This window comes from Sapajus apella, unplaced genomic scaffold, assembly GCF_009761245.1.
Source record: "Sapajus apella isolate SASKATOON/1434 unplaced genomic scaffold, GSC_monkey_1.0 scaffold14, whole genome shotgun sequence".
Classification (NCBI taxonomy): Eukaryota; Metazoa; Chordata; class Mammalia; order Primates; family Cebidae; genus Sapajus; species Sapajus apella.
Genome location: NW_022436954.1, coordinates 4,474,536 through 4,489,907, shown reverse-complemented (window position 1 = coordinate 4,489,907; position 15,372 = coordinate 4,474,536). Strand labels below are relative to the sequence as shown.

Below are 15,372 nucleotides of genomic sequence, written 5' to 3'. Positions count from 1 at the left end.
GTGGTGGTGCGTGCCTGTAATTTCAGCTACTCGGTAAGCTGAGGCAGGAGAATTGCTTGAACCTGGGAAGCAGAGGTTGCAGTGAGTGAGATCATGCCACTGTGCTCCAGCCTGGGCAGTGAGACTTCATCTCAAAGAAAGAAAAAAAAGGCCCGACCTGATGGCTCACACCTGTAATCCTAGCATTTTAGGAGTCTGAGGCGGGCGGATCAACATGGTTTAGGAGATCGACATCATCCTGGCTAACATGGTGAAACTCCGTCTCTACTAAAAATACAAAAAAAAAATTAGTCAGGTGTGGTGGTACCTGCGTGTAGTCCCAGTTACTTGGGAGCCTGGGGCATAAGAATCACTTGAACCCGGGAGGCAGAGGTTGCAGTGAGCCGAGATCATGCCACTACACTCCAGCTTGGGTGACAGAGGAGACTCCATCTCAAAAAACAAAAACAAACCTGATACAGGTTGCTTTTTCATGTCTGAGTAGTTTTCACTGTCCTCAGTGTTTACCCTTAAATTTGTATTTGTCCTTCATTTCCAAGAGTCTCATCTCTTACTTCTCAATTATGCTGTATACACTGCCCTTTTTATTCAGGATTGGCTGCTAGATTACATATTATTCTTGGCTCTGAGAAAATGTCAGCTTTCTAGATGATTGGGCAAATCACTTTACCTCTGAGGAGCTTGGTAGTCTAGTCAGCAAATTAAGAATCACTACAAAATAGCATCTACTGTGTTCCAGAAAAGGTGCTTTTTTTTTTTTTTTGAGAGGGAGTTTCGCTCTTGTTACCCAGGCTGGAGTGCAATGGCGCGATCTCGGCTCACCGCAACCTCCGCCTCCTGGGTTCAGGCAATTCTCCTGCCTCAGCCTCCTGAGTAGCTAGGATTACAGGCACGTGCCACCATGCCCAGCTAATTTTTTGTATTTTTAGTAGAGACGGGGTTTCACCATGTTGACCAGGATGGTCTCGATATCTTGACCTCGTGATCCACCCGCCTCGGCCTCCCAAAGTGCTGTGATTACAGGCTTGAGCCACCACGCCCGGCTCTTCTTTTAATTTTCAAGACAGTCTCTGGTTGCCCAAGCAATCTTGGCTCACCGCTGCCTTTACCTCCAATGCTCAGATGATTCGCCCACCTCAGCCTCAGCTGGGACTACAGGTGTGTGCCACCACACCCAGGTAATTTTTAGTAGAGACAGGGTTTCACCATGTTGCACAGGCTGGTCTCGAACTCCTGGACTCAAGCAATCCACCTGCCCCTTCCTCTCAAAGTGCTGGGATTACAGGCCTGAGCCACCGTGCCCGACCAACAAGGTACTTTTAAAACATCCCTTTCACCAGGTGTGGTGGCTCACATCTGTTATAATGCTAGCACTTTGGGAGGCAGAGGTGGGTGGATCACCAGAGGTCAGGAGTTCGAGACCAGCCTGGCCAACATGGTGAAACCTCTCTTCTTCTAAAAATCCAAAATTAGCTGGGCATGGTGGTGCATGCCTGTAATTTCAGCTACTTGAGAGGCTGAGGCAGGAGAATCGCTTGAACCCTGGAGGCGGAGGTTGCAGTGAGCTGAGATTGTGCCCTGGGAAACAAGTGTGAAACTCTGTCTCAAAAATAAATAAATTAAAAAAACATCATTTTTGATGTCATTCTTTGTAGTTGAGGTGGTAAGGCAGAGGATTTGGATCTGATCTCTTTAATTGGCTTTTAGTTAAAAATCTTTAATTTTTTTCAAGGGGCAAGCATTAAGTTCTTTTAGTACTCAGTAAAATATACTGGTAGGTGAACATCAGTGTGAAGACACTTGAACTACTAACTTCTACCTTAAGTTTCATTGTGTTCCAGTTGTCAAAGTGATGATCAGATGCTGTTAGCCTGAGTTACCTCTGGCTTTTGGGTACCTGCTTTTCTGTTTGAGGAAGACTGGAAAGTGTACTAGGGATGAGTAAAGGTGTGTGTTTTCAAAACTGATAAGTGTCCAGGTTTTTAACCTGATATTGACTGAAAATCTGAAGTCATTTCCCTCCTTTTGGTTATCAAGAAGTTAACTCATACATTCATTCATTTACTTGTTAACATAGTCAAAACATACTTCAGTGTCTTACCATGTACTAAGTACAATTCTAACACTGGGGGTATAATATGGAATAAGAAAAGAAGGTCCCTGCTGCCAGGCCTGGTGGCTCACGCCTGTAATCCCAGCACTTTGGGAGGCTGAGGTGGGCAGATCACGAGGTCAGGAGATCCAGACCATCCTGACCAACATGGTGAAACCCCATGTCTACTAAATAAAATGCAAAAATTAGCTGGGTGTGGTGGCGCATGCCTGTAATCCCAGATACTCTGGAAGCTGAGGCAGAAGAATCGCTTGAACCTCGGAGGTGGAGGTTGCAGTGAGCCAAGATTGCACCACCGCACTCCAGTCTGGTGACAGTGAGACTCCATCTCAAAAAAAACAAAAAGAGAAAAGGTTCCTGCCTTTCAGAATAAGTATAGGATTCCAAGTGTTAGTAAGTATTCAGAAAGACAACATGGAGTCATAGGATAGAGTTCCAAGGTAGGGTTGGAATGAGTGATGTCTTTAGATCAGTGGCCAGTGAAGAATCAGAACAAAGAATATTCCAGTCTAAACAAGCTTGGGATAAAGTCATTATGTCTGAAGGGAGCATAGTTGGGGATCAAGGGTGGTGATTGTTAGAAACGGGAAATTCCAGCAAGAACCAGATTGGTGTAGGGTCTTACAGTGCAAGGAAAGGAATTTGAATTTCTTTCAGTTGCCTTTAAAAACAATTTAGGGCCGGACGCGGTGGCTCAAGCCTGTAATTCCAGCACTTTGGGAGGCCGAGGCGGGTGGATCACGAGGTCAAGAGATCGAGACCATCCTGGTCAACACGGTGAAACCCCATCTCTACTAAAAATACAAAAAATTAGCTGGGCATGGTGGCGCGTGCCTGTAATCCCAGCTACTCAGGAGGCTGAAGCAGGAGAATTGCCTGAACCCAGGAGGCGGAGGTTGCGGTGAGCCGAGATTGCGCCATTGCACTCCAGCTTGGGTAACAAGAGCGAAACTCCGTCCCCCCAAAAAAAAGAAAAAAAAAACAACAATTTAAAGCCAAGGCTGGGCATGGTGGCTCACACCTGTAATCACAACACTCTGAGAGGCTGAGGTGGGAGGATTGTTTTTGGGCCCAGTAGTTCAAGACCAGCTTGGGCAACATAGTGAGACCTCATCTCCCAAAAATTAAAAAAGAAATCAGATGTGGTGGCACACACCTATAGTCCCAGCTACATGGGAGGCAGAGGCAGGAGGAACACTTGAGCCTGGGAGATCAAGGTTCCAGTGAGCTGGGATTGTGATGCTGCACTCTAGCGTGGTTGACAGTGTGACATGGTCTCTGAAAAAATAAAGGCAGGAAATTTATTGGCTATTATCCAGCTGCCTTTGTAAATTAAACCACCCCAAATACTGTTGATTGTCATCATCCTTGCTTATTAAATGTAACTGTTGTCATAGGCTTTTTTTTTTTTGAGACAGTCTCACTCTGTCACCCAGGCTGGAGTGCAGTGGTGGCTCACTGCAAACCCCCCCCACCCCCATCCCCGGGTTCAAGCAGTTCTCCTGCCTCAGCCTCCCTGGTAGCTAGGATTACAGGCACGTGCCACCACACCCAGCTAATTTTTTTTGTATTTTTAGTAGAGATGGCATTTTGCCGTGTTGGTCAGGCTGGTCTTGAACTCCTGACCTCAAGTGATCCACCTGCCTCAGCCTCCCAAAGTGCTGAAATTGCCATGGATTTTAAAAAGCAGGGAGGCCAGGCACAGTGGCTAGTGCCTATAACCCCAGCACTTTGGGAGGCCAAGGTGAGAGGATTGCATTAATTAATTAATTAATTAATTAATTGTTTGAGACAGAGTTTTGTTCTTGTTGCCCAGGCTAGAGTGCAATAGCACAATCTCGGCTCGCTGCAACCTCTGCCTCCTGGGTTCAAGTGGTTTTTCTGCCTCAGCTTCCTGAGCAGCTGGGATTACAGGTGCTCACCACCACACCTGGCTACTCTTTTTTGTTTTTTTTAGTAGAGATGGGGTTTCATCATATTGGCCAGGCTGGTCTCAAACTGCCGACCTCAGGTCATCCACCCATTTCAGCCTCCCAAAGTGCTGGGAATTATAGGCGTGAGCCACCATGCCCAGCTCAGAGTATTGCTTTTGAGCCCTGGCATCTGAGACCAGTCCGGGCAACAAAGACTTCGTCTCTACAATAAATAAACAGGCCAGGTGTGGTGGCTCACGTCTGTAATCCCAGCACTTTGAGAGGTTGAGGTGGGAAGACCTCGAGGTCAGGAAATTGAGGATTGAGACCATCCTGGCCAATATGGTGAGACCCTGTCTTCCACTAAAATACAAAAAGTTAGCCGGGCATGGTGGCAAGTGCCTGTAGTCCCAGCTACTTGGGAGGCTGAGGCAGGGGAATTGCTTGAACCCTGGAAGTGGAGGTTGCAGTGAGCTGAGATAGTGTCACTGCACTCCAGCCTGGACTACAGGGCAAGACTCTGTTTCAACAAAAAAAATATCGAGGCCTGGTGCTGAGGAGTTCCAGGTTGCAGTGAGCTATGGATAGTGCCACTGTGCTCCAGCCTGGGTGACATTGCAAGAAATGTCTCAGCAAAAGACAGGGAGATTATTTAATGTGATTGATTCAGTTGGATGAGCTTGTAAAATGTTATATAGCTAACTAGACCTAGTTGGCTTTCAGAAGTCACATCAAGTAATTAGGTTTTGGGCTGCATGGGGAGGTGGTTAGTAGTTTTGATGTCTGCACGGTGGGCTTGAACTGTGATCCTGAGATTTGTTTCCAGTCTCCTTCCCATATGGAGAGATTATTAGTTTCAATGGAGTTGATTGTTGATATACTTTGGTATTTTGGAAGAACGTTTTATTCCTAGATGTGTTGGGACAAGAGATCTAACTGAAGGAGATGAGAATATGCATTACGTTCTAATGCTGGCCACATCTGAAGGGGACATGGCAGCTGACATGAAATTGATTTTCTTCATCACTGAGTGGCCTTTATGCAGGCTCAGAGGTGCATCAGAATCCACAAATGAAATGGACCAAGATTAGTGACCAACACATCTGTAAATGTTATGTTTTGTTGTATTTTAGTTCCATAGCATTTTCTACTGTAGAATAAATTATTGACCAGTTTTCTACAGTCAGATTCCTGAATCATGTTTGTTTGTTTTGCTCTTGTCGCCTGGGCTAGAATGCAGTGTGGCACAGTCTGTGGTCACTGCAACCTCCGCTTCCCAGGTTCTTCTGCCTCAGCCTCCTGAGTAGCTGGGATTATAGGCGGCTGCCACCGCGTTTGGCTCTTTTTTTTTTTTTTTTTTTTTTTTTTTTTGAGACGGAGTTTCACTCTTGTTACCCAGGCTGGAGTGCAATGGCGCGATCTCGGCTCACCGCAACCTCCGCCTCCTGGGTTCAAGCAATTCTCCTGCCTCAGCCTCCTGAGTAGCTGGGATTACAGGCACGCACCACCATGCCCAGCTAATGTTTTGTATTTTTAGTAGAGATGGGGTTTCACCACGTTGACCAGGATGGTCTCGATCTCTTGACCTCGTGATCCACCCGTCTCGGCCTCCCAAAGTGCTGGGATTACAGGCTTGAGCCACCGCGCCCGGCCTCATTTTTGTATTTTTAGTAGAGATGCGGATTCACCATGTTGGCCAGGCTGGTCTGAAACTCCTGAACTCAGGTGATCTGCCCCCCCCCCCCCCAAAATGCTGGCTTTCCAGGTGGGAGCCAGTGCGCCCAGCCCTCATGTTGGGCTTTAAAACCCACTTTTTTCCCCCCGAACTCTCACCTCATCTTTCTATTTCTGAAACCTTTCTCTTTTTAGGGTGTGGGTGGTAGTGGATAAGCTGCTTTGTTTGAATGGTGGTGTGTTGTACTTGTGTCATCTTCACTCATAAACGCTGCACTGCTTACGGCCTGTTTTGTTCGTGTTTTAAGTTCTTCCATCCAGCCCCTGCACCCCACCTTTTAACTTCTTTTTCAAAAGCTGCTTTGCAAAGGGTCTTGACTAAAGTTGCTTGCTTAATGAATTTGGGATTATGTGAAGCAGTTTAAGGATGAGAGAAGAGGCAGCAGCTGGACCCTCTAGAGAATGTTACTTTGTATTTTGTTTACAGCTGGTTGTGACTAGGCTCTTCCCTCTAAGGTTGGTTCTAGGGAATTAAAACAGCCCTGGCTGATGGCGCCCAATAAAATAAAACAAAAAAAACCTTTGCTGCTCCAGTTTTTTCTCAGGGTGGGGTCGGGGTGTACTTTCAGTCTCCATGGTCACAGAAAGGTTTCTTCATCGCTGACCCTGGGAGAATGGTTCCCAGAGGGAACTTGTCCTCAGCGTCTCCTGAACAATGCAGCCGCCTCCTGGGCCTACTTCTGGGCCATTACAAAGGTCCTTTCACCACCTGTGAAAGGTTTTGAGTTTGGGGGAGCTCCGGGATTCTCAAGGCTGCAGTGTGGACTACTGGCCCAAGGCGAAGGTTGGTTTCCAGAGGAGGGGGGTGTGTCTTCGCTGTTTTTCCTGGCATATGTCTGCATAAACTATTTCCACAGCGTCCTGGCCGCGAGGGGGCTGGTGATTGGGTGTTTAGAGTGAGAAACCTAAAGTGGACGGCAAAATGGAGCGCGGAATACTGTCAGGCTGTGCACGTGGAGATGGCGAAACGTGGACGCTTAACAAAGTTGGCGCCACGAAGCTAAAGACTACTACCCCTGTGCTCTAGCTCGCTCCGCCTAATGGCGGGCCGCACCCCGCCGGCGAAGCCTACGTTTGTAGTTCCGCCCTCACGCTGACCTCTTGCCCAATCAGCGAGTTCGGCTTCGCGAGGTTGATGCCCATTGGCTTTCGCATAAAAGCTCCGGGGTTACTGACGTTTCCACCTCTTCCCGGCTTCTCAGGTGATTGGCGTCCGTGATAACCAATCAGGAAGAGGATCTGCAGGAACGCCTGCCCTTCACTTTATTGAGTGGCCAATCCGATTGTAGACTCGCCTCCCCCCTCTACCCAGAGCCACTGCTGCGGCCGCCGCCATTTTAGCGTTTTGTCAGAAGCGTCCGCGCCGCGAGGAGGAGGCCCTGCTGATTTCTGTGCGGGTGAGACTCCGAGACCTTCCACTGCCATTCTTGTACTCTGTTAAATCTTACCTCACTCCCTTGGGCTTCGGGGGTGTCCTAGTGGGGTTGCGTCCTCCACACCCGTCACTGAGAGCCGACCTCGGTCCTCGGCATTGGCGCGGTAAGCCGGGAGCAGCCCTTCCCCCACCGCCCCCTGAGAATACCTTGCGTTTTTCCCCCACCTTGCCCCGCGCCCGACTTGGCTGCACTTGGAAGCCTGAAGATTTCCACTGGGAGAAGCCCCTTTCCCTTATACCTGGCAATTGCAACACTGTTTGGAGAATTTTACGGGCTGTGAGATCTCGTCTGGTCAGTGAATCTGAAGCTCTCCTGTGGCCACGCATTTCAGTGTTGTGCGGAAACTCAGACGGTGCCCGAGAGAGGCATTCTCCACTCCAGTAATTGCTTTATCCTCCACGCCTCGCTGTCTGATCCGAGTCGCGCATTCACTAAAGGAAACTGAAATGTAGCTATTACAAGGCTCATTTTTCCGGAAATGATGGCTGCTTTGGTTATTACGTGAGGAAAAGCCTGTTGATAATTTCAGGCAGTCAGTCAGCAAGCATAAGTAGACTTCTGTTTTTTTTTGTTTTCTTCCTAGTGGATAGAAAAACCCAGCACCGCCATCTCTTCGTATGCTGTCTTTTTGCGTATGTCTGTTGGAAGTATCAATTCTTACCAAACCCTTTGTCTACTAAGGACCTCCCTATTGCAGACGTCTTCTCATTCTTGCAGGTTTTATGGCGGCTACTATAGCAGGCCTTAGTTCACGCCTACTTCCCTTTGGTTGTTGTGTGGAGGTGTCTGTGCAGGCGTGTGAGAGAGAAAACTGGAACTGCACATTAAAGTGAAAGTCATTTTGTTTTTTGTAAACTGATGTGGGTCTAAGGTCTTTTGTCAGCAATCTTGTTTTTCTCTCCCAGGCTCTTGTCAGGATGGTGAAGTTGTTCATCGGAAACCTGCCCCGGGAGGCCACAGAGCAGGAGATCCGCTCTCTTTTCGAGCAGTATGGGAAGGTGCTGGAATGTGACATCATTAAGAATTACGGCTTTGTGCACATAGAAGACAAAACTGCAGCGGAAGATGCCATACGCAACCTACACCATTACAAGCTTCATGGGGTGAACATCAACGTTGAAGCCAGCAAGAATAAGAGCAAAACCTCAACAAAGTTGCATGTGGGCAACATCAGTCCCACCTGCACTAATAAGGAGCTTCGAGCCAAGTTCGAGGAGTATGGTCCGGTCATTGAATGTGACATCGTGAAAGATTATGCCTTCGTACACATGGAGCGGGCAGAGGATGCAGTGGAGGCCATCAGGGGCCTTGATAACACAGAGTTTCAAGGTGAACCACCCTCTTTGGGTAGAGGGCTGAACATAAGGCTATGTGCAGAAAATAGTTGGATAAGTAAAAGGAGGGATTTGGAAAAGATAACAGCTGTTGGCTGGCTGGTGGTGAAGAATTAAACATGGGTGATGGACTTCCTAAGATGGAGAACGCATGGGACTTACAGGCTTTACCGTAGGCAAATGTCTCATGGAGAAAAACCACTCAGCTTTTATTTGGAGCCCCTAAGGCTTTTGTGTTCATCAGTGCAGAAATCGTTTTCTTTCTTTTTTTTTTTTTTTTTTTTTTTTTTGTAGTAGCAGTAGTAGTAGTAGAGCACAGTTCAGAGTACCTCACTCTGAATTTCTTGCCCTCAGCACCAGATTAGAATTAGGCATTTTACGTGAAGAACCTGCAAAAACAGGTCAAGCAACGCGTTCGTAGGAGCAGAATTCTTGTTAAGCTATCCTACCTTACACTAACTCTTTAAAAGGTTACAGCTTTTGTTGCTTTTGTATTATACCTGTACCCAGGGGTTGTGTTTTGAGTATAAGGCCACTGTAGAATTAGAAGGCTGATTTTAGGACTTCTGGGCAGGAGGCATTGGGATTTTAGGGGCAGTAAAATGGTTTGGGGGCTAGACGTTATAATATCTTTGGTGAATAGAGCACTTAGATTTGTTTTATCTTGGAGCCTTGACCAAATGAAATTTTTTGTCCTGGAGGGCAGCATGGGTGATGTGGATTGTCATTTCATTTGGAAGCATTTCAAATCCCATACAGTTTGAATGCCTACATATTGCTCAAAGGAAATGCTTGTTAGAGCATTTTGGATTTTATATTTTCAGATTTGGGATGCTCAACTGGTAAGTATAATACAAATATTCCAGAATCTGAGGTCTGAAGCAACAGTTGCAGTTCAGGTGTGGTAACCATGGTGAATTGCTATCTGAACTCTCCTTCTCTCCCCTCATTTGGGTTCCCAGTATCAAAAAGAGCGTTTTCCCTTTTCAACATAATTCAGCAGAACTGAATAAAAATTTACAAAGCCTTATCCAAATTATGGAGTATTCCCGTGACTCCTTGCTGTGTTTCAAACCTGTGTTCTGACAGCGTAGTGGCTGATTCTTTTTCTGGGCACTCCCCTCATTGAGAGTCATTACTGCTGTCTTTGGTGTCCATTTCCCTTAAATTGGGCTTTTTTAGAGCTGGAGGTCTGATCATTATTTCTCCTAGTAATGGGTGCTCTGTGTCATGGGCATTGCTGTGCGTTAGTAAAGAAGAATGACACAGGTCTCTCAGGTCTAGTTTGCTTTCTTTTTTTTTAATTGGCAAGTTGAGAATTATTTTGTCAACAACTTAATTGGGAGCAGAGGCTGCTCTTGTGGAGGGTTTGTGATGTGATACTAATTTTTGGACTCTTTCCCACATTTTAACCCAGTCAGAAGAGGTGGTGTCTGCTTGTAGCGGTTAAGTTTAAGGGGAGGACAGTGTGATCTTGATTCAGGACAGATTATCCTTATATAAAACTCCGGGGGTCTGAACCCTAGGTCCTCTTACTCTAATTTGTGCCTAGGTATTTTTACCTTATTTTCTTTAATATTGGCATTTTTCATTTCTTAATACTAGTAGAGTTATGTACGTATATTGATGAGTGGTATTTATTAGGGTGGTCTTTTTTAGTTTCAGTTTCCCAGTGTTGGGTATCTTCTCTATTGCTTGACCAATTAAAATCTCTTTTAGATGTTTTTTAGAATTTAACTTACTTTTCTGGCATTAGAGCCAACAAATCCTTAGATCAAGGCATTTATTAATGATCTTTATGTCTGGAATGTGCATAGTTGATTTCTTAGTTGCACTTGTTTTCTCTGGTTTTGGTAGGTGCCAAAGTGGCCCTCTGGGCAAATGCCAGAGTTACAGGTTAGCACTTTAAGGCACTTAAGTACTTAATTGCATATCTACTCTGTTTTAATAACCTGCAACCTAAACTTCCGAGTTGTAACGATTAAACCTAGACCTCTTTGATATTTTGGTCCTTCCACCCCGCTTGTCCCTATTGTGTTTTCTGGTCTCCCAGAACCTAACCTTAATTTTGCAGGTAAGATTTTGTGTTTACCACTTTCTCTGTTAGAGGATCCATCTGTTGACTCTCCGTTGCCTTTGACCATTTACTCAAACGGGTATATGTTTAGGGTGCATCATAACCAGTTTCATTGGGAAGGTTTTGCTGGATTTAGATCTCTTCTGAATTTCCCTTAGAAGTAAGCTGGTAGATCATGTTAGGTAGAAATTGCTTCTGTGAAGACTTATTAAAACTTAGTTTTAACTTTTTTTTTTTTGAGATGGAGTTTTGCTCTTGTTACCCAGGCTGGAGTGCAATGGCGCGATCTCGGCTCACCGCAGCCTCCGCCTCCTGGGTTCAGGCAATTCTCCTGCCTCAGCCTCCTGAGTAGCTGGGATTATAGGCACGCGCCACCATGCCCGGCTAATTTTTTGTATTTTTAGTAGAGACAGGGTTTCACCGTGTTGACCAGGATGGTCTCGATCTGTTGACCTCGTGATCCACCTGCCTTGGCCTCCCAAAGTGCCGGGATTACAGGCGTGAGCCACCGTGCCTGGCTAGTTTTAACTTTTCTAGAAAAGGTTTCTGCTTTTATTGCATTTTCAGAAGTAATACTTTTCATTTCCAGAATGCAAATTTTAATTTTCAGGAAAAATATTAGGTGTTTGTTCTTAGGCTCTCAGATACGTAGTTTAAGGATAAGTACTTTAATCCTGCTTAAACTGAGCAGTTTGGGCCACTGACTAGTATAACTAGTTATTCCCCACTTTCCTCAGCCACCTTTGTTCTATGGTTTTTACAGTATTTCTAAAATTTCGGGCATTTGAGAACAGCCTGCCCTGTTTTTGCCGTTTGCCTTTGACCCTAGTAGAGGTTCACTAAAATTAACTGTCAGATTGTAAAGACTCCTTGTTAAAGTGATGATCAGAACCAGCAATTTAAAGGGCCCAGTTAAGGGAGAAGGCTGTACTTGTTTGTTGTGTCCTGCAGTCTCCCTAGTTCATGAGGGTTTTTCCAGAGATGTACCTTGAGATTTTCTTACATTCAGCCTAGATCATTCTTTAGTAGTGGTAATTATTGGAGTCTTTTATTCCATTCTTTTTTGATTTTTTTGAGGTGGGTGGAAAACTGGCCTTTACATTTCCTTGCTTAATGAAACCTATCTTGCTAGTAAGGATTGGAGGTGTCAGAACAAACTTGGGGACTCTTTCTTTCTTTGACTTCTTTTGACATTGAGCTGCTGTTTGAAGATTTTTACCTGCAGTTACTTGGCAAAGAATAAGATGATTGTTTTGAGCAAGAGTAGGAGTAGTTTATTTCTTAGCATTTAAACTAGTGTTATAGCTGAAATATTTCTTCATCGAATTGATCTTTGCTTGAAATCAGGTCATTATACTGAATCTTTATGTTGAAATTTTTTTTTTCTTTTTGTCTTTTGGCAAAGATGAGTTCTGCATTAGAATTGTCTTGGTAAAGCCATTGCTATGATCGGTGTCTGGGGTAGGGGCTGGGGCTATGACTAAGAGTGATAGCAACCCTTCTTGCGTCTGTTTCTTCAAGGCAAACGAATGCACGTGCAGTTGTCCACCAGCCGGCTTAGGACTGCGCCCGGGATGGGAGACCAGAGCGGCTGCTATCGGTGCGGGAAAGAGGGGCACTGGTCCAAAGAGTGTCCGATAGATCGTTCAGGCCGCGTGGCAGACTTGACCGAGCAATATAATGAGCAATACGGAGCAGTGCGTACGCCTTACACCATGAGCTATGGGGATTCATTGTATTACAACAACGCGTACGGAGCGCTCGATGCCTACTACAAGCGCTGCCGTGCTGCCCGGTCGTATGAGGCAGTGGCGGCTGCAGCTGCCTCCGTGTATAATTATGCAGAGCAAACCCTGTCCCAGCTGCCACAAGTCCAGAATACAGCCATGGCCAGTCACCTCACCTCCACCTCTCTCGATCCCTACGATAGACACCTGTTGCCGACCTCAGGAGCTGCTGCCACAGCTGCTGCTGCAGCAGCAGCCGCTGCTGCAGTTAATGCAGCTTCCACTTCATATTACGGGCGGGATCGGAGCCCCCTGCGTCGCGCTACAGCCCCAGTCCCCACTGTTGGAGAGGGCTACGGTTACGGGCATGAGAGTGAGTTGTCCCAAGCTTCGGCAGCCGCGCGGAATTCTCTGTACGACATGGCCCGGTATGAGCGGGAGCAGTATGCCGATCGAGCGCGGTACTCGGCCTTTTAAAGCTTGAGGTGAGAGCTTGTGGGGTGTTCCCTCTTCTTGTTTTGCCATCCCTCCTGCATCCTAAAGGGCTCCAATTAGGCTGCCCTGCTTGCTTGCTTTTGCAGGGTTAGGTTAAGGTTACTAGGATGGCTCACAGGCTAGAGAGAAGTCCTAACTGCTTAACTTTATATAAAGTTCTTTGGCCCTCATGGCTATTTTTCAGGGCTTCTGGTAGTGGGAGTCAATTTGGTTCTATTTGTGCCTGGAAAAATAAAGAATGATGTGCTGGTGAATCTTGGGTCACCTAAATACTATAATTGAACCTTACCTGGAGACCCACACATTCAGGCTCAGGTGTTTTGTTTTTCAGAGCCTTTGTTAAGTTTCCTAGGTGTGTGACATTTCTAAGGTCTTCAAGTTTCCTGTTTTGTTTTGTGCTGTGTGAAAGTTCTGATGCAACCCCTAATGATAAAGTCCATAACTGTAGTTAACTGGTCATCACTGCTCAGGTCCCAGTTACTAAGAAGACTACCAAAATGGCATCATCTTAATCTTGAAGCGTATTTCTGACATTCCTGAACGGTTCAACCCTTAGGAGTTTTATAGAACTTATTTGATGGTAAGTTGGGGTAGAGAGAATTACAAAACTTGTCTTTTATAAAGTTCTACAAGGAAATTTGGGCATAGATGCTAACATCCACCTTCTTTGCCCATCTCAGATTTATTCCCTGAATAGAGTGCCCACATTGTTATATATTTCAATCTGTCCTGTAACAACCCCAGCCTGTCACTCACTTAGGCTTTTTTTTTTTTTTTTTTAAATACTCCCACAGTTCTAGTTGTGACATCATCTGCTTTCTCAGGGTATATGTTTAAGTATGCATGCACACCTGTTAATTTTACTCCTTTGGTAATGTTGAAAATCTAGGATTGGGAGCTTTGCCATAAGCAGATCACTCCCTTCTTCATCTTCTCACTAGCTGTTACGGGCATTTAATACTCTTGAGCCACCAGCTCTACCCTGAGTCCCCTGGCTTTTTCCACTATGATACATTTTGAGCCCCATGATCCATTTGGCTCTACTTGAATATATTCTCTTCTGATACTTGCCAGCTTTGGGCTCTAGGTGTTTGAGATTATTGTTTTATACTTAAGGGTAAATCTAAATGCCCTTAGTTTTGAGTAGCTCCCAGTGTGTCCCAGACATTACCATTGATTCTTAATTACAGTAACAGTGTGAGTGATAGATAACTCATCTTTGCAGTTAGGGCAGAAGGTATGTGACTTTCCCAGGGTTGTTGTGTAGGAAATGACTGATTGGGCTGGAGAAGAAACTTCAGTGACTTGATGTGTAGCTTATACATGCCCTTCTGCACCTTCTTTCCAAAGTTAGTTTCTTCCCTAGTTGTAATTGGGTGTCCTCAGGTCTTAAAAGTTGTACAGTTGATGCTACTTTTATCTAGACTTTGAATGATTTTTAACTTGGACCTTGGCAGTAACTCCTGGATAGGAAATACTGTTGATTTTTTTTTTTTTTTTTAACCTTAGGGAGCTAATTGGAACCTTTCCCTTTTTACTGTCCTCCATTGACAGTTTGTGACGTTGAATTACCTTCTCTGAGGAATGCTACATGTTAACATCAAGAGCAATGGAATGTCTTTGCCTACTTTGATGGAACAAGATTTGCTATTTAAGACCTTAGTCTGAGATTGTTTAGCCTCCCCAGTTATCTCTGGCCTTCAGGCTCTTTTCATACAGATAACTGTGATACTGGGAACGGTACAAGTAAACTTAAAAGGAGTGTCAAGTTATCAGACATTGTAAAGATGTTGAAGTTTTAAATGGGAAAGCCCTTTTGAGCTTTGCTGTAAAGCCGCTGTATTGTGCTCTCTTTCAGGTGGGATGTGTGTGGGCTGAAATTCCGAGCTGCGGTTGTGCATGAGAATACACCCTTCGTGGTACCCCATCTCCGGGACGTTCTCGGCTCTGTGCGTTCAGTCCCTCAGGAACCGTGGACCTTAATTTACCTTGCTAAGTTCAGACCTTCTCTTCCTTTACTTTCCTTTCCTCTCCTGCCCGTTTTCCTGTTCTTCTGTCCTTCAATACTTCTGTAGCTTCCCATTCATGTTCTGTTCTCCCAGCAGGCCTCATTGTGTGCCGAAACTGGTGGGGGCTGTGCTGTCTCCTCCCTGCCTCTCCTGCCTCCTGCGGCTGTTGGATTTGGGAATGACCTTGGTGAGAGTCTCACTGCCCCGGGTCTCTTTTTGGTCCAAAGGCTAGACCTAGAGCATTGGATCACTTTTTTCTTTCCGGTGAAATAAATGGTTTTTCAACTTAGGGTTTGTGTGCTTTGAGAGACTTCTTGTTTGGGCTTGTTTTGGGGTTGATTTGTACCTTGAAGGGGAGGGTGTAAAGTTTAAGATTTTCAGCTTTGGGTCAATGTCACTGTAATTATTTTGTTTATTGTATATAGGAGTTGTAGGTGCCAAAGGAAAGAGGTTATACAGAAGCCCAGGCAGGCAGCCTTAATCCAATGAAGACTTTCCCCACTGGTTCACCTTTGTTATAAACTCAACTACTTC

At 45.5% G+C, this 15,372-nt stretch overlaps 1 protein-coding gene across 5 annotated transcripts; it reads left to right on the top strand.

The window, feature by feature from the left end:
- Positions 1 to 5,713: 5,713 nt before the first annotated feature.
- Positions 5,714 to 15,129, top strand: LOC116554679 (RNA-binding protein 4). 5 transcript variants are annotated; one of them, XR_004270271.1, is made up of 5 exons: positions 5,718 to 7,157; positions 8,102 to 8,525; positions 12,129 to 12,819; positions 13,300 to 13,409; positions 14,688 to 15,129. XR_004270271.1 is itself a non-coding variant. In XM_032282724.1 (4 exons), the coding sequence occupies exons 2-3, from the start codon at positions 8,114 to 8,116 to the stop codon at positions 12,809 to 12,811; spliced, it is 1,095 nt and encodes a 364-aa protein (XP_032138615.1). In that variant the 5' UTR covers positions 5,717 to 7,299; positions 8,102 to 8,113; the 3' UTR covers positions 12,812 to 12,819; positions 14,688 to 15,129. The 5 variants fall into 5 exon arrangements, 4 of the variants coding, with proteins under 4 accessions (XP_032138617.1, XP_032138615.1, XP_032138614.1 ...); XM_032282724.1 differs by lacking the exon at positions 13,300 to 13,409 and having other exon boundaries at positions 5,717 to 7,299; XM_032282723.1 differs by lacking the exon at positions 13,300 to 13,409 and having other exon boundaries at positions 5,719 to 7,157.
- Positions 15,130 to 15,372: the final 243 nt, after the last annotated feature.

Coding starts and splice junctions, on each gene's coding strand:
- LOC116554679 (XM_032282724.1), top strand. CDS start 8,114: ATGGTGAAGTTGTTCATCGGAAACCTGCCCCGGGAGGCCACAGAGCAG. Junction 8,526..12,128: donor TGATAACACAGAGTTTCAAG/GTGAACCACCCT, acceptor TGTTTCTTCAAG/GCAAACGAATGCACGTGCAG.